General features: G+C 34.9%; 1 protein-coding gene across 1 annotated transcript in view; it reads left to right on the forward strand.

Annotated features, from left to right (window-relative positions):
* GBE1 (1,4-alpha-glucan branching enzyme 1) overlaps positions 1 to 19,174 on the forward strand; it is a 277,752-nt gene that overhangs the window by 195,511 nt on the left and 63,067 nt on the right. Inside the window, exons 10-12 of the mRNA XM_037059023.1 lie at positions 1,195 to 1,293; positions 6,690 to 6,800; positions 12,275 to 12,446. Coding sequence (XP_036914918.1) covers positions 1,195 to 1,293; positions 6,690 to 6,800; positions 12,275 to 12,446 — 382 coding nt within the window. The remainder of the gene's footprint in view (positions 1 to 1,194; positions 1,294 to 6,689; positions 6,801 to 12,274; positions 12,447 to 19,174) is intronic.

The raw sequence follows: 19,174 nt of genomic DNA on the forward strand, positions 1-19,174 counted from the left end.
ATGAAGTACCATGTAGAAATAAGATATAATTGACAAATGTTTTGTTTCTTAGTGGATGTAGCGCACCATGTATTATATTTACCTATGCCTCTCATTCACAAACAAAAGCCAATTAATAAATGATTTGGGGAGACCAGAGAGGTCATGCATTTCTTCGTCCCAGCTTTTCTGTGGGGATAGTTTGGGGGTGGCATTGTGGAAGAGGAAGCATTTATTTCTCAGCAAGCTCATAATATGGTATTCTTTTATAAGAAGAGTTTGGGCAAGGACATTAAGTAGAAAAGCTTATGACATTCACAGGGAAAAGTAAATATTTCTAAGTGGATGAAGTATTGAGTATTTGAGATAAAATAGTACAAAATAATGATAGAAAGATGTAGGTCTCTCCACTTTACTTTCTGTGTACTTAAAAGAACAATGATCATAATTGTATCATATTGTCACTTCATGGTAATGTGTGTATATGTATTTAGGTTATAGTTTATGAGTCCCTGGAGGTCAGATAGTATACCTTATATATCTTTAAATTCTGGAAGCATATTCATTCATTCACTCAACAGAGTCCCGGCTCTAACATTGAAAAGCATATATCTTTAGAGATCCCTTCGCCTCAATAAGACTCAATTTCTATGTCTTCTGAATGAAGAGGATCTACTGGATAACCTCAAAGGCCCTTACACTGAAAGCTATTTTCTTGCTTCACTCTTAATGTACCAACTCTACTTTCCATTTCATCAGAAGTAAGCTAAGTGAGCTAAGTGCTCACCAAATACACTCCACGCCTGATAACGAGTATAACAGATATACACTACATGTAGTTTTGTGTTTCATGAAAGCAGCAACTAATAAAAAGTGTTCAAAGTAGTTCAAAAATCAGCCTGAGAAATCATGTTTTAGCAATAATAGTTGTGCTAGTCTGTTTTCTGTGTGTGTGTTAACAAAGAAAAGAAAAATATGGCCACAGGAGATCAAAGATGTCCTGCAGTGAAGAGTGTGACCCGAAACTTTACTGGGAAATGAGATACGCTATCACAGTTTTTCTGCTTTTACAAGTATACCACCAAAACTCCACAAAAATATATGCTTATGCCCTTAAATATTGTTTTTATTTATTGGCCTTATCTTTTCTATCAGAAGACATTTAGTACAAATCTGAGTGGTGTGAACTGATGATGCTGATATCCTTTGTTTTAGGATGTATCAGGAATGCCAGCTCTGTGTTCTCCAATTTCCCAGGGAGGGTGTGGCTTTGACTATCGATTAGCCATGGCAATTCCAGATAAATGGATCCAGGTGAGAGTTCCTGTAAATATTTTGTGTGTCTGTGGACAGTATGTATTATGTTGGCTTATTTATTTTTATATTTTATCTTAGTTATGATTATCAGTTACAGATATTATAAATGAAGTACTAAATTTTCCCATAAGTGTGTTAATTCTTGTGCTTCTCAAACTTTTAAAAGTTGTCATATAAAGTATTCATATTTGCACTATCTAGGCAAGTGGAGAAATATGATTAATGTAAGGTTAGCTGTGGAATTATCAATGCAATTCTACAAAACTTCAGTATTCTATATTTAAAACATGTTAAATTTCATCAAAGTATCTATCTCTGCTTGCAAATTATCAATTAATGTAGAAGTTACTCCATAATTTCTAGTACTTACTTCATAGTATGGTCTTTTCTAAGCATGTTTGGATTCACCCAGTTCTTCATTCAGCATTTAGAAGTCCTTAGCATGTGTTAGTAAGTAGAAATGAATAATTGTACATAACGCATTACACATCATTTCTAATACAATTGTATTAAACTTAATGGTAGTTCAAGCAGTTGAGAATTGCATCTACAAGACTAAATGTGTTACGTACACTTAGATAGGATATAGAACATTTTTGAGTGGCTAGTTCCATAATCATAGGCTGAATATGTGTAAGGAGTCAGATATGTATCAAATAATCATAGTTTTCTGACAAGCCCTTTTGTACAGACATGAACTGGTGCCATGAGATCACAGTGTTAGAATTGCTTGACTTCGCATAGAAACACCACAGAACCCCCTCTGAAGGAAGTGGTAATTGCAATAATCTCTTACCTGTCTTTCCTATAGCCCAAGGCAATTTGTGCAATGCACAGCTGTGGCATTAAAAACCTACCAACACAATTTCTGCTTCTCCATTTATAAAGACTCTTCAAACATTGTCAACTCAAAAAGCAAGTGACAATCTTAGAAATAAAACTAATGAGCTGAGCATCTTGCTTTGATACCTGAGAAAGTTGCTCTATATTCGTTATTTTAAAAACTATGCTAAGTAGAAAAAGCCAGGCAGTGAGGGAGATCTCACCTTTAAGTGGAACCTAATCAACAAAACCAACAAGCAAGAAAAATATACCCAGAGACATTGAAATTAAAACAACCTGACAGTAACCAGAGGGGAGGTGGGAGGGGATAATGTGGGGGGTAGTTTTCAGGAACAACTCTAAAGAACACATGGACAAAACCAAGGGGGGGGTGTTAGGCAGGGGAGGGAGGTGGGAATAGTTAGAATTGGGGGCAATAGTGGGGGGTAAATGCAGACAACTGTATTTGAACAACAGTAAAAAAACTGGTATTGTCTTCAAGTTTCTCACCTTGGTTTAAGGTTCTTTATCCTTAAAGAACCATGTTACAATTTACATGTTACAATTTCTAATCCTTTGTACAAGCTTTTTCCCCAGCAAATGCCAAATCTTACTTTGTTAGCCTCCCACTAAAAAGCCTTCACCATTCCCCAGTCTTTGTGTAGATTCAAGAAGATTTCAAGGTGTATATCAACCTCAAATTTTTCCCAATCACTCATAATGTACAATGGGGTTATTTTTCTTTTAAGAGTGATGTCACTTTTTTAAATTTTCAATTTACTAAACATTTAAATACCTTATATACTGAAGGCACTGTGCTAGGCAGCACATCACACAAGTGGAAAAATGTATTGTCCTGTGTTTAGGATGTGGCTATGCTATCTGTTTAAATTGTATGTACTCTGAGACAGATGTCCTCTTCTGTTTCATGAAATTATTTAAAAATCTTTTGGCCTCACAAAAGTAAACCCCTTTGTTAATAAAACTAGAGAGAGTTCAAATGACATTTTTTACACCTCAGTATATTCTCTGACTTTTACAAGTTGTGCATTTAATAAAATAATTGCATGAATGGCTACTGTCCCTCAAATGTCAATAAGACTTGCAAGAGCATTAATCCAAATGACAATCATACCCAGAATTATGTGGCATTCATTGTTATCTACCCACAGAGTGTGAGTTAGATTAAATCCTAGACCCCATTTATGCTTTTGTTGGTCAAAAGCAAATTATGTACTATGTTCTACTTCATGATTTAGAAATCAGGAGTTTGGATTATCATATTAATGTAATCATTTATTGAACAAATATTTGCCTTTACAAAATATGTGAAATATGCTTTAATTTTATTTGATAATTTTCATTATCTAATAACTGTTTATGTAGGAGTTATATAACTAAATTGAATTTATTCATTTCATTAATTCCACTAAGTACTTATTGTACACCTATTTATTATATAAATATGTTTTAATTAAACATGCTATATTGAGAAAATTATAGATTCATATGTAGTTATAAGAAATAATACAGTGATACCCTCTTAACTAGTTTTCCCCATCCCTCAATGGGTAACAGTTTTGCAAAGCTATAGTACGATATCATCACCAGGATACTGATCTGGATGTAATGAAGATTCGGAATGCTTCCATCACCGCAGGGTGCCTTGTATTGCCATTATAGCCACACCTACACCCCTTTCCCCCCAGTCACTTCTTAAGCTGTAGCAGCTACTGCTGATGTCCATTTCTATAATTTTGTCATTTTAAGAATGTAATATAAATAGAATCATATACTATGTTACCTTTCTGGATTGCAATATTTCACTCAAAAAAGTTCTCTGGATATTCATACAGGTTCTATCAGTTGTGTGTCAGTTCTCTATTGCTTTTTACTGCTGAATAGTATTCTGTGGTATGGATATACCACAGTTTGTTTAATTATTTGCCCATTAAAAGACATCTGGATGGTTTCTAGGTTTTGGCTATTATAATAAAAGCTGCTAGCTTATTTTGTTTTTGTTTTTATTTTGTTTTGTTTTTGGCTTTTTCCAGCTTCTAAAAGGCACCTGTATTCCTTGACTCTTGGCTTTTTCTTTCATCTTCAAAGCCAGCAGGGTAGCATCTTAAGTCTCCCTCTTATACCCATAAGTCATGTCTCCGTTTTAGAAAGATCTCTGAAGTTACATTGGTATCAATATTTTGGACATTAGGGTGTGAACATCAGTGGCTGACCATCATTCTGTTATTCTGCCTGACAGTCTGCGCTCTGGTGCTCAGCAATTCAGAAAGATATTGTGAGGGATGGCTAAGAATGTCTGAATTCTGTACGGGGAAAAAATCAACAAAGGAAGATACAAGCGAGCCTGAACCCAATTTCTCGTACCACATCTGCATTAGTTTTCTCTTGCTGCATAACAAATTTCTACAAACTTGAAATCTTAAAATATTACTCTGTTATTATCTCATGTTTCTTCAGAGGGCATCCATCATATTTAAAGGTTCCCTCACACACACTCTCACAGGGGTACCAAACCAAGGCCCATGAGTCACATGCAGCCCAGGATGGCTATGAATAAGGCCCAACACAAAATTGTAAATTTACTTAAGACATTATGAGATATTTTTTGTGATTATGTATCACAATGTATGTAATGTGTGGCCCAAGACAACTCTTCTTCTTCCAGTGTGACCCGGAGATGCCAAAAGGTTGGACACCTCTGGAAAGGATCACACAAAGGTGTACCTAACAGGGAGCAGGAATCATGAAGGCTAGCCCAGAATTCTGCCTATCATAGAATACAGTGGTCACTTTCAACAAAGAAATGAGCCCATGAAGAAAGAGTATAAAAGAAAAGAGGCTGTTTTGAGTATGTAACTTTGAGGAGCACCAGCTTCTTATTGGACAGGCAGAAGAAGAGACTGCAGAATACCTAGAGTAATGGGCAAACAAAACAAGAGTTTCAAAGTGGTGGGCTAAGAAGGAAAGCATTTTGTGGGGAAGGACAGGGTCAGCCTTGTTAACATGTACGGCTCGTAAGTATTAGCCTAAAAGCATTCACTGACCTAAGAAACCGTCATCTGTGATCTTGGCAAGGGCATTCCCAGTAAAGTGGTATGAGAGGGGCAGAAGGCAGATTGAAGGCTGTGCGGGAAAGTGAAGACAGAAATGTGGGGTCTGTTCAGATAATTATTTCATAATAATTAGTATTTAAACTTTTATTTATTTTTTAATTTATTTATTTTATTGTTTCTGCTATGTAGTTGTTCCTGATTTTTCTCCACCTCTGCTAAGCCCACCCTCTCCCCTTTCTATTGTTTCCCACATTGTTGTCCGTGTCCATGAGTTGTGTATATACATTCTTAAATTAGTCCCTTCACTGTCTTTCATCCTGTCCCATTATCCTTTCTGGCAGCTCTCAGTCTGTTTCATGTATCTATGTCTCTGTTATTATTTTATTCACTAGTTTATTGTGTTCATTCGATTTCACATGTACATGAGATTATGTGGTGCTTGTCTTTCACTGACTGGTTTAATTCACATAGTGTAATATTCTCTAGCTCTATCCGTGCTATTGCAAAATATGAGTTTATTCTTTTTTACTGCTGTGTAGTATTCCGTTGCATAAAGGTACCACCGTTTTTTTATCCACTCAACTATTGATATGCACTTATCCTAATTTTGGCTATTGTAACTAGCACTGCTGTGAACATGGGGGTATATAAATTCTTCCAAATTGGTGTTGGGGATTCTTAGGGTATATTCCCATCATAGAATCTCTGGGTCAAAAGACAGTTCCATTGTTAATTTTTTGAGGAGATTCTATATGCTTTCACAGTGGCTGTACTGGTCTGCATTCCTACCAACAGTACAAAGAAGTTCCCTTTCTCCACATCCTTGCCAGCACTTGTTGATTTATTGATGATAACTATTCTCACAGGTGTAAGGTGATATCTCATCAAGGTTTTAATTTGCATATCTCTGATGATTAGTGATGTTAAGCATTTTTTATGTGTCTGTTGGCCATCTGTATGCCCTCTTCGGAGAATTGTCTATTCAGTTTTTTTGCCCATTTCTTAATTGAGTTGTTTGCCTTCCTGGTGTTAAGTTATATTATTTCTTTGTATATTTTAGAAAATAAACAACAAAAGAAGCTTATTTTTTTATCCAGTCTAAAAATGTAAGAAGTATATTTCTGTTTTGTAGAAGTTACAGAAAGGTATATTGACAATAATACTTTTCTTGTAATTACTAATCAACAGGTAGCAGTTGTTAAAGGGGAAAAAAAGGTTGCAAAAATCCTAAAGTGCAGTGATCAAACCATTTGCACAAATGTAAAAATACAGTCACATGCATAGACACACTCACACTCACACACACACCATTGTCATTTGCACACTCTGCTTAAAAGCTGTGATTTCAGAAAAAGTTTCAACAGACATCATTGTTACATGGGTGTGCTTGTATCCGTGTGTCAAATAATATGGATTGATATGATGTATACCCTAATGTTGGAATTTAATGTAAGTATAATAATGGTTTATGCACATTAAACCCTCTCTTGTATCTAGCTGCTTAAAGAATTTAAAGATGAAGATTGGAATATGGGCAATATAGTGCACACACTCACAAACAGACGCTACCTTGAAAAGTGCATTGCTTATGCAGAAAGCCATGATCAGGTAAATGGATATTTGTGTAAATCCATCTCTCTCTCTCTCCCCCACCCCGTCTGTGTGCTCTCTTCACATGTGTGTGTTTATATTTATTAACATACTTAAACATAAATTTCTTTAGTTCAATACAGTTAATATAACTCATTATATGTATCTATCTACATCTGTGTCTATATGTGAAAACTACTTACATTTGAAAAACATTTTAAAATTATTTTATAGAACTATAAATTCTAGCTTCAAAATATGCCATTTTTTATCCTGCCAAAGTCTAATTAAAAGATTGTAAATGAAACTTGCAAGTGTTATCTTACATGTGTTTCTTTGTTGTAACAAGAGGAATATTGGTGCTAATCTAGGTTAATTTTAATTTCCTTTTTTGGTTTCCTTCCAGAGGTTTTCTTTTATGCCTTTGGACAGGCTTTTATCATTTTTTTCTTCCATCACTAAAATCTCTTGTTTTTTGATCACTATCCCCTGAGCTACAGTCTAGCTTCTCAGAGGCAGCCTGAGGTATTTTCCAAAAAGCAGAGCTTATTTTGTCAACCCAGATCTTCTGAGTGAAGCTTGCCGTTCAAGGCCACGTGTAACCTGACATGAGCCAGAGTTTCACTTTCATTCTCTACTCAGCTCAGCAAGCAGTCTGTTCTTCAGTACTTAAAATTCTCACTCACTCCTGAATAGGTTTCCTCATTCCAGTTATGTCTTTTGCCCACACGGCTAGTAATGCCTGCTTCACCTGGGAAGCTCCTGTGAAGGACCCAACGCTCTGCAACACGTGACCGCTGAAGCCTTCATCTAGTTGTCTAAACATAGATACATTAAAAAAATATATATGGACCTCAAAAATTAGTTTACAAAACATCTAAGCTTATAAAGTTAGGAGCAATCTATAATTGGATTATGGAACTAACAGATGGAATAGGTAATTAAACTAAGTATAAATTGTATTAGACATGAATGTATTTTTAAGGGAAAGAAAAAGAATAGTTGCTCCATCATGTATGTTCTCATCATGTTTAGGCAGGAAATTTGCTTTTATACCTTTGTATTTCTTGCCTTGATACTGTGACTGCTCCAAGTAGTCACTCAATAAATATAAATAAATGGGGGGGGCATTTAGTTTTTTAAAGCTATCTTTATAAACATAAAGAACATAAAAGTGTACTTTTTATACATTAAAATGAGACAGTGAAGAGTTTTGAATTATTTGCTGTATATGTACTAAAACAATTAAAGCTTAAAAATCAATTTCTCTGTTATTTCAGCAGAAATTGACAGGTGGTCCTTCAGTTGTCTTCTCTAATTATTAAGAAAGTATAAGTAGATCGAGGTCAGCTCCAAAGACCCAGAGGCCAAATTCTGCTTGCTTCCTATTTTTGTGAAGTTATTTTGAACATAGCCATGCTCATTTGTTTTCGTTATGTGTATGGCTGCTTTTAAGTAGTTGAGACAGAGTGAGTGTCCCATACACCTAAAATATTTATGATTTGGCTTTTACAGAAAGCTTGCTGACTCATGAACTAGATGTATGCTAAATTTTGCACCTTTCAAATCAGAGCACTGCTATCTTTTCAATTTAAATTGGCTGTAGAGCAGAACAAATAAGCATAAAAAAAAACAGAACCAAACTATTGCAGAATAATGAATGAGTAATAGTAACTTAAAGGTGTGTGGAACGACCAAACAAATACATAACAATATGAAAACTACAATACATGCCCAAATTATCTCTCTCTATTGGTAATTCTAGCAGTCGTAGCACATTTTGAGCTTCTAATAAGTACTTATTATTTATGAATGAATGAAAAGTGAATGAATAGAATTAACAAACTGAAGATGAAACTGATAGATTTCTCTCATAATTTTCCTCCAAAATGTATTGAAACTATGGATTTACCAAGAATTATTTTATGCTCTAAAGACTCAAGTAATTCTTCCTTGTATTACAAATTGTCAAGCATGTATAAAAGGATGCATGTTGTCTAGTTCTTTTTAAAAGCAAATGTACAAATAAATCTACTAAAAATTATCAGTATACAAGGTGGGGTGAGTCAAAAGTAGGTTTATGGTTGTGAGTATGTGAAAAAGAATTTGTTCTTGTATTTTTATTTATTGTTGTATTATTTTCCATATGAACAACTGTAGACCGACTATTTCTCCACCCTGTATATTACACAATGAATAATATAGAAATATATACATAATAGCCCTGGCTGGTATGGTTTAGTGGACTGAGTACTGGCCTGCGAACCAAAGGATCACCAGTTTGATTCCCAGTCAGGGCACATGCCTGGGTTTCAGGCCAGGTCCCCAGGATAGAATGGGCAAGAAGCAACCGCACATAGCTATTTCTGTTCCTTTCTTTCTCCCTCTCTTCCCCTCTCTCTAAAAATAAATAAATAAAATCTTAAAAAAAAAGAAATACGTACATAATAGTAAAAATCTAACAATTTATCAGAATGGTTTTATCAGAATAGAATCAAAGATTAATGAAGTAAACAGTTACAAATAAAAATATAATTAATTAAAAATAAATTGGGAAGGACCAATTGTTTAAGAAATAATGCTGCCCAACCAAAATTTAACAAATACATTTATATCTTATATACATTCTTTTGAAACATTTTTTTAGCAGTAGATCCTATTTTTAAACTATACTTATATAGAACTCTATGTTATATGTCAGATTGAAGATGCATTTGTTGGTATATATATTAGTCTTGTAGGGATGCCATAACAAAATACCACAGGGTGGCTTAAATAATAAATTTGCTTCTCATAGATCTGAAGTCAAGAATTACAGGATCAAGGTGTCACAGGTTCAGTTCCTCCTGGGGCCTCTCTCCTAGGTTTTCAGATGTCATGTTCGCTCTGTGTCCTTACCTGGACTTTTTCTGTGCACATTCATCCCTGGTGTTTTTTCCTCTTCTTGTAGGGACACCACTCACTGGATTAGGACTCCACCCTTATGACCTCATGTAAACTTATTACCTCTTTACCCTATCTCCTAATGTAGTCATATTGGAGGTTGGAACTTCACTATGAATTTGGGGGGGATGAGGTAGGGCACAACTCACTCCATAACAGCAAACATTTTTGTATGTTTAGATTTAAAATATTTACCTCAAAGTTAGAGAACAAGGAGGTTGCTATTATAAAGCAAAAAAATTTGAACTCAAGCAATACAGATGAGAATACCATTTAACCAAAGTTTGAATTTGATTAAATGGTAAAGTTATTGGTGAAAATGAAAAATGTGTTTTTTATAGATAAAAACATATGGATTTTTTGGCTAACACAGTAAGTCCATATGTTTTTTCCCCTTAAAATAAGACACATTTTTCATTTTCACCAATAACTATTGATTTGGATATTTTGAGTATGTCAGCTATTTCCCACTATTGGCTTCTGATGGATAGTGGCCAGAGGTGCTGCTAAACATCTACCAATGCATAAGACAGCCCACAGCAAAATAATTATTTGGCCAAAATGTCAATAGTATGGAGAAACTTTGAAAACCACTTTTTACATGTTCAATGAGTCACAACACCTTCTCCATACACCACACAAATTTTTTTCTCTTGCATTTCACTTGTGTTTTTACCTTTCTTGAAATAATAAAGTATAATATGCCAAAAATGTTGTGTATCTTCTTCCATATTCAGTATTAAAGCAACTGCACAAAAACTGACCAATTTTGAAAAGTTTTTTTCTACATGCATGCTGATATGATAGCTGTTGCAATACAATCTAACAAAATTGTTTCAAATGAAGTTAAACACAACTAACCACTATGAGAGCCATCTTACAGGGGGAAAAAACGAATGAACTTTTTGGCCAACCCAGTACATACATATCATATATACACATATAAAAGATTCTTTAACTTCCAGCCAAGATGGAGGCATAGGTGGAAACACTGTGCCTCCTCTCACGACCAAAATTAAGGACAACAAAGATTTAGAAACAAAAACACAACCAAAACAGAAAATCGAAGTGTACAGAAGTCCGACAACCATTCAACTAGACCAGTAAGAGGGGCGGAGTTGGCGGCAGGAAAAGGCTATGTCTGTCAGACCCAGGAGCGCAGGCGGAGCAGGGCTGACTGTGGTCACACAATCACATGCAGATAAACTAGGCAAAAACAGGCAGCCAGACAGACTGTGCAACCCAGGGCTCCAGCACTGGGAAATAAAGCCTAAAAGTACCGATTGGAAAGGTGCCAGGAGAAACTCCCAGCCTCACAGGAGAATTTGTTGGAGAGACCCACAGGGTCCTGGAGTGTACACAAGCCCACCCACCCAGGAACCAGCATCAGAAGGGCCCTATTTGCTTGTGGGAAATGGCAGAGGGGACTGAAATCCGAGAGAGAGTGCAACAAGCGTCATTCTTCCCTCTCTGACCCCTCCCCCACAGACAGCATCAAAACCCAGCAACGTGGGTTACCCCACCCTGGTGAACACCGAAAGCTCTGCCCCTCATATGTAACAGGCATGATCTGACCCCAAAATTATGGCTCAAACAGAAGAACAAATCAAGGCCCCAGAGCCAATGCTTTTAAGCGGCCAAGAGATAGCCAACATATCAGATGCACAGTTCAAAACACTGGTGATCAGGATGCTCACAGAACTTCTCAGATAAGGTCAAGTTCAAGGAGTTCATCATCACCAAGCCCTTATTATATGAAATGTTAAAGGGACTTATCTAAGAAAAAGAAGATAAAAAATATGAACAGTGAAAAGACAGCAAACTCACAGTTATTAACAACCACACCTAAAACAAAAGCAAACTAAGTGGACAGCTAAAACAGGAGCAGAGCCATAGAAATGGAGATCACACAGAGGGTTAACAACAGGGGAGTGGGAAGAGGAGATTGGGGGAGAAGCTACAGAGAATAAGTAGTATAGATGGTGGGGAGAAAATAGATGGGGAAGGGCAAGAGTAATGTGAGAAGTGTAGAAGCTAAAGAATTTATGACACATGGACATGAACGAAAGTGGGGGGATGTGGGTGGGAGGGGCTGTGCAGGGTGGAGGGGAATGAAGGAAAGGGGACAACTGTAATGGCATAATCAATAAAATACATTGTAAAAGAGATTACTTGGAAACTTGCATTTTTTCAAAACAAATAAATCCGTGGTTGAGAACTATTTCAAAATCTATTTAGTATTCTCCATATTATAATAAATATTTAGTCCAATTTCAAAAAATTTGAAGCATCTGCTCAGTTATAATAGGTAGCTTATTCTGTTTTTCACCAAGCTCTTTTAAAAATAAAAATCAGTCCTGAAACACATGTTGATCTCTAAAGGGTTTTGACAGCTTCAGTACAGAAAATAATTATTAGAATATACATTAAATTAATACTAATTCATGCACCTATCCTACATTGTTTTCCATCCTCTGTTACTCTACTGTGAATCATAGCTGCTCCCTTCCTCTTCTTTGCATTCATCTCCGTGGTTTTCACTTCTGTAGGCACTCGTTGGGGATAAGACACTGGCATTTTGGTTGATGGATGCTGAAATGTATACCAACATGAGTGTTCTGACCCCTCTTACTCCAGTTATTGATCGTGGGATACAGCTTCATAAAATGATTCGACTTATCACTCATGCACTCGGCGGAGAAGGCTATCTCAATTTCATGGGTAAGTATTAATTGAATACATAACCCAATCTATGTTTAAAATCTTAACTAATACTATGTATGCATAAATTACTTAGAATATTTTGATTTGGCTGTTTAGATTTAAAATATAAAATTATAACTTTATGCCTTTAATATGCTGTCATGTGTAAACTGCAAAAATTAAATTAACTCTAGGACTTATACATAATGCAAAAGTAGTCTAATAGCTGGTATTTTACTTAATATTGACAAGTGGAGTGAACTATTTTTAAAACTTAGAATTATTCTGAATTTAATTATTCTAGGTTTATTGTAGTGTTTGCACATTAAACATAAGAAAGATATAATTGACATGTCATGTCCTATTATACTAATATTATTAGTTTTCTTTGAGGAAATTGAATGCCAGCATATTTTATCGTAAATGTGAAAGACTGTCCTAGGATATTATGATGGGTAAAAAAAAAATTTTAACAAAAAAAATATGAGTATTCAAAAGTCACTATTGTCTGCAGGTTCCTGATTGAGAAAATATAGAAATCAACTGACACAGTTTTCTTTTCTATTTGATTAACAACGTCCATTTAAACATTTGAGCATTAGGAGATTTTGCAAGCATTTAGGGTAGAGAGAGTCAGAAAGATTGATAAATGCTTATGGGAGGCAGGCTGACTTTTTTATAGTAAAAGCCTTAGTTCTTCAAATTAAGTCATTTTCTTTTGGATGTTTTTATAAGGAATCTCAGATTGGACTTGTAAAAAGTTCTATTTTTAATTTCTTGAGGAAATTCCATATTGATTTCCACAGTGGTTGCACCAGTCTGCATTCCCACTAGCAGTGCACTAGGGTTCCCTTTTCTCCACAACCCCACCAGCACTTGTTGTTTGTTCATTTGTTTTTGATGACCATTCTCACCAGTGTGAAGAGGTATCTCATTGTGGTTTTAATTTGTATCTCTCTGATGGCTAGGAGACAACCGTATTTGAATATAAAAAATAAATTAAATAAATAAATAAATAGAAAACTTCTGTTTTTTTGTTAGCTTGAGGTTAGAAAGCTAAGCCCAATAAACCATACAGTAAAATTCTTTTTAAAAATATTTTATTTATTTATCTTTAGAGGGGAAGGGAAGGAGAGAAGAAGAGAAACATCAATGTATTGTTGCTTCTCCAGCATCCCCTGCTGGGAACTGGCCCCTGCTGGGAACTGGCCTGCAACCCAGGCATGTGCCCTGACTGGGAATTGAACCGTGATCGCCTAGTTCACAGGCCCGTACTCAATCCACTGAGCTACGCCAGCCAGGGCTACCATACAGTAAAATTAAGCTGCTTAACTATACCTTTAGGTGCTTTCCTCTTCTCTCAGGATCATCAAAGTTTGTTAATATTACTAACATTCTAGGAAGTGCCCTTCCTGACCTGTGAGACTGCACATGCTAGCCAAGCCCCAGACCAAAGTCCATGAGGGACTTAGCGAGTATTGGATCCAGAAGTAAAATCAGCCTCAGTTCCTTAAAAATCTAGTTTTCCCTGACTCAAGGAACATCACTCACAAATGCAGCTATTCCAGTAAGGTCTTAGTTGCACAATCATTTTATTCAATTTTGTTCTGATAAAAAAGGTGGAGTTATGAACCTGCATAAATAACTGTGTCTCCATGTAAAGTAAGGAGACCTGAGGGTTAGTGAGAAATTTTTAAACATTTTATTTTATTTACAAAAGCGGAGTTTTTAAAATTGGTCCAGTCTAAAGATAATGTAAGAAAATAATGAAAAAGACTTCCTTATATGCTTGGAAACTACAACACTTTTCGAAACAGAACCCAACTAAAAAAATTAAGACTTCCAAGTTTATGCAGTCAGTCCTATATAATTAATTCTTGAGGTTCACTGTCCCTGAAAATTCCAGAAATCCTGACTCAGTCTATTGCTTTAGTCTGAGAGTTGTAAAAACGTATTAAATACATGACTACCTTGATATAATTAAAACTCAGAAGCCTGTACCTAAGAGTAGAGAGTGTCAGTAGTTTGAAGTAGTTAATGAGGTTCTTGTCCTGTGACTGTTCTCCTTTGCTGAGGACAGTTCTAGCCTGTAGCCTATACCAGAGCCTCCAGGCAGGCATCAGAGTAAAACAAAACTTTTTGCAGGGGACAGACTTAATTAATATTGATGACTCACAGGTAAGGAAGGGCTGATAAAAGCTCACAAGGAGAACTATTTCCTGAGCATTAGTCAGTATTTTCTGAGGGTGTAAATCGATCATGAGCAGCTAGGACACCGACAGAGCCCCAGAACGTCGTAAACTGTGTGGAATGCTTGTATTAATATCACATTAACTGTACACGTTCAACTGCGCATGTTCAACCTGTAATGAGGCCAAACACCTGTTCTCTTTTGGAAACTCTTCTCATGGAACATGTGATAGTGACACAAGCAATAAACACATTTCTAGCATATCTTTCTATAATGTCTGTAAATTGACCGTGCTCGTGGTATCAAATCTAATTTTGAGGTTATTCTTAGATACAGAACTCAGAGATCCTTTGAAGTTTTATTCCTCCTTTTGTCCTTGAAATAAATGGCTTCTCATATTTAACTTCAATATAGCACCTTTTAAAAAATTCCTTCTATCTCAGTATCTTAACATAAATCTTACAGTCCTCTAAGTTTAAAATCTGTAATTTCCAGATGGCTCTAATTTCTGATTATTTTATAAAATTTGATATTTCCACATAAGCTAACATGACTTTAAATATCTATAGATATATTTTCCATTTTTCTGACCATGTCACCTGTACTGTTCACTGGCTTTAGTGGTGACAGTGTCCTCCCGCTGACCTGGAAGCCTCACATGAAATGTCCCCTGTGAGTTTCCGCACTGATCGCTTGGCTGGACCCAAACAAGTCTTCTGTCAGTTGTTGAGCGTACCAGCCTTCTCCTGCTCTGAACTCTGTGCTTGCTGCTCTTCTCACTCTGGGAATCCTTCCGTTTAAATACCCCCTCCCTTTCCTGACCAAACCCTTTACCTGTATGTCTCAGACCCTTCCACAGGTCTTTCTTAAAGCCTCAAACTATGATAGTCTTCCTATTTTATCTTTTTATAGTGCTGCATACTTACCTTTCATGGCACTTAAGAAAATTACATTTCAAAAACTATTAAATGTATGATTCCCTTGATAAAATTAAAACTCAATGAAAATAGAGGTCATCTGTATCTTAGTCAGCTTTATATCTTCAGGAACTAGCACCAACTAGCACTGGTGCAACTTAGTTGCACAACATATCAAATATATATAGAACATTACCTGTATGTAATATTTTTAGCAGTTGTTCATTAGCTGCAATCACCAGTTGTAGTTTTAAGCAAAATAATTTTTTTCAAGTGGCATATGAAACATTAATATTAAAAAAAATCAAATTAAGAAATTCTTCAATACTGAGGAGCAATCTGGTTGTTTGCTCATGTTTTAGGCATTTTTAAATTTGTTAGCTATCTGNAATCCAGGATATCACAAGGTTTTCACATTCCTCTAAAAGAATATGTCAAATATATATAGAACATTACCTGTATGTAATATTTTTAGCAGTTGTTCATTAGCTGCAATCACCAGTTGTAGTTTTAAGCAAAATAATTTTTTTCAAGTGGCATATGAAACATTAATATTAAAAAAAATCAAATTAAGAAATTCTTCAATACTGAGGAGCAATCTGGTTGTTTGCTCATGTTTTAGGCATTTTTAAATTTGTTAGCTATCTGGAATTTTAATTTTATTTCCTTCTAATACAGGAAGAGTGAGTTAAAAGAAGTGAAATAATGACACATTCTTGTAGTTTTTAATTAAACCATGTTTACATAAATTTGCCAGGCATGTAAATGTGTATTTTATTATTAAAAATTGTTAAGATAAATAATGAATTTTCTCAGAATGATATCAGTTTGACTCATTTGGGTTTTGCTATTGTTGTTCTTTTTATTCTTATTATTCAGTTAGAGTTGTCCCCATTTTCCTCTCATTTTTCTCTTGTATACTGCTAATTTTGAGGGTTTTTTAAAAAAAAATGCTCTACTCTGGTTCATGCAGAGGAACATTTGCTATGAACTTTTTGATTTGCTAAGTTATGTTAATTGGTAATGAATAAATACATTTATATTTCCTATTCTGTCATATAGTCATATAAAAGATTCAAATATAGAAGAGGGAAGCAGAAATAGCTAAATTATTTTTTATATATTCATATTAGTGATTATAAGAGTTTATACTTTCTAAAACATTTTCATAAGCCTCATCTTACTTAATCTTCATAAAGTTTTTCTTTTGGTATACTATGCCTTAGTTCTAAAAAACCTGGGATGAAAGAAGAGTACAAATATGTGCCAGGTAGATAATACAAGTCTCATTTTGCTAAAACTGCAACTAGGGGAGGTGAAGGGACATGCTAACTCTGTACAACTGGAAAATAGAACAGCAGCTGGGTGATTGTCTTTTTATTTCCAGTTTGAGAAAATCAAGCGAACATTATTCTTAGATCGATATATAGATTAGCCATGAATACTAATGAATATTAATAATTTAAATAACTAATGAATATCTTTCAGGGAAATGATAGAGCATGGGGTTAAGAAAACTGAGTGCAAACCCAAGCTTTCTAGTTGCATGACCTGGGAAGGGTGCCTCATCCTGGTGCCTTCGTAGGCTCATTGGGAGACAGAGTAGTGCCTGGCTCAGAGGGCTCTTTTCAAGGTGGTTTGATACAGTACCAATGCTAGGCTCAGAATAGTGCCAGGCACAAAGATCATAATTAACTTTTAGCTACATATAAGCGTAATTTTTAATTAAATTTACAATTGCTATTTTAATATCCGTATTTCCATTAACTGTATGACTCCTGAGTCCTCATGTTCCAATTCCACCTAAGAGTGTTTTTTACAATCTTGTCTGATGGAACATAGCTTAACAAAAAAAGTTTCTTAAAATGTTTGATTTATTTCCTCTTTAAAATATCAGAAAGGTAACAATATTTGTTAAAAATCAAGCAACATTTTTCCAGTTGATATTATTTGGTAAATTAAGTCATTTCTGTATTCAGTCTCACTAATAGTAACTATTAGAATTTTTGTATTTAATTCATAGTGACATTTATGGAATATTTCTGTGAAAACACCTTACTTAGCTTTCATGTATGAGGGATCTGAGAGTTGCCTCAATTAGTTTTTATTTTATTCATTAGCATTTATTATGTATCATAGTATATGGTGTCTGTGTGTGAATCTCTGTAAGTATTGGATAAAACTTTGTATGTTTTTCTGGCATACCTGAGCACAGAATTGAGAGAACCAGAGAGAGGGTGTGAGAGAATGAGAATATAGATTGACTTAAGGCAAGTTCAATTTTAAAAGTTAGTAAGATATGTATCAATTTAAATTATAAATTTAATATATTCATAACACATTCTAGAATGTGTTTTAACACAGTTTGTAAAATTCCTTCATGCTTCAGACATTTATATGTATCTGCTGTGTACAGAGTATTGCTAAGTGGTGGATAATCTGAAGTGAAAATAGTTCTGCCCTCAAGCTCTAGAAATTCAAAAGGAAATACAGACAAGTGAGCCGACAGGTACCTTTATACTAGTACATGCACTAGATAACAGAGATAGAGGTCAGCAGAGAACGCCATATCAGTATGTAGAAGCTAGGTTAGGAGCTTGCTGGTGAAATGTATAAGCTAGAATAGACTAAACACTTGGAATAGAAAGGTATCATGAAGCCACACAATGAAGTCAGTACAATTTTAAGGAGGAGCAGGACTGAAGAGAGAGAGAGTAAAGTCAGTTGGGAATATTCAAATAAAGGAAAAGAAAAAACTGTTACCTAAGAAAATTCTTCTAGAGATCATTCATGGATTGGCAAGTTTAATGAAAAATGTGGTTTTTCTGCCATTTAAAAATACTGTGAACTTAGGGAGGAAGACCTGATACTGATGGTTAAATGACTTGTGTTTTGTTTCATTTTTCTATTAAGATACTATAACTGAAAAGATTCTGGCTAGAAAAGTAAGGTGTGCAATGGTTGATAATCTATATGGGTGTGCCTTTGATACTTCTTATAATCATTGGTTGTTTAAGAATGTTTAATTGATTGTTAACAATAAATATAAAATAAAAAACATCTGCTATATATATAGGGTGACATCAGGGAATATATGTTAATTGGTAAAACACTTCAAAGAGAAGAAAGTGAGGATAGGGGTATATTTTGCCCAGTTACCTGGTGGTTCACCTGGTATCATGGAGGTGTAACGCTTTCGTAACCCGGTCTGCTGAGACAGAAGGAGTGGTCACATGGCCTCATAACGTGATTCCCCAGGAATTGCCGTAAAAAGGTGTGGTCCGCAGGCAAATGGGTGGCTGTGCCCAGCGACCATAGTTACTAGGAAGAAACACTGATATTAATATGGCAGTATGAATTTCCATAATGCCAAAAATAATGGCATTGATAGTACTTTTTGTTAAAGATTACTTAGAATTATTGAAAAAGAGAAGAAATTAAATATTTAATTCACTTAAAATATAAACATTCATATAAACTAAATGCTTAATGCTTAAATCTAAGCATTAAGCACATCTTTTCAATATAAAATATTGGCAAAGTGTAATACTTGATAAGATGATAAATGACTATATTACTGTTTTAAAAATAAAATAAAGTAAAATAAAATATTGGCAAAGTAGAATGTAATTTTAAGA

This window comes from Sturnira hondurensis, unplaced genomic scaffold (assembly GCF_014824575.4).
Source record: "Sturnira hondurensis isolate 20B ecotype Veracruz unplaced genomic scaffold, ASM1482457v3 Scaffold0010428, whole genome shotgun sequence".
Lineage (NCBI taxonomy): Eukaryota > Metazoa > Chordata > Mammalia > Chiroptera > Phyllostomidae > Sturnira > Sturnira hondurensis.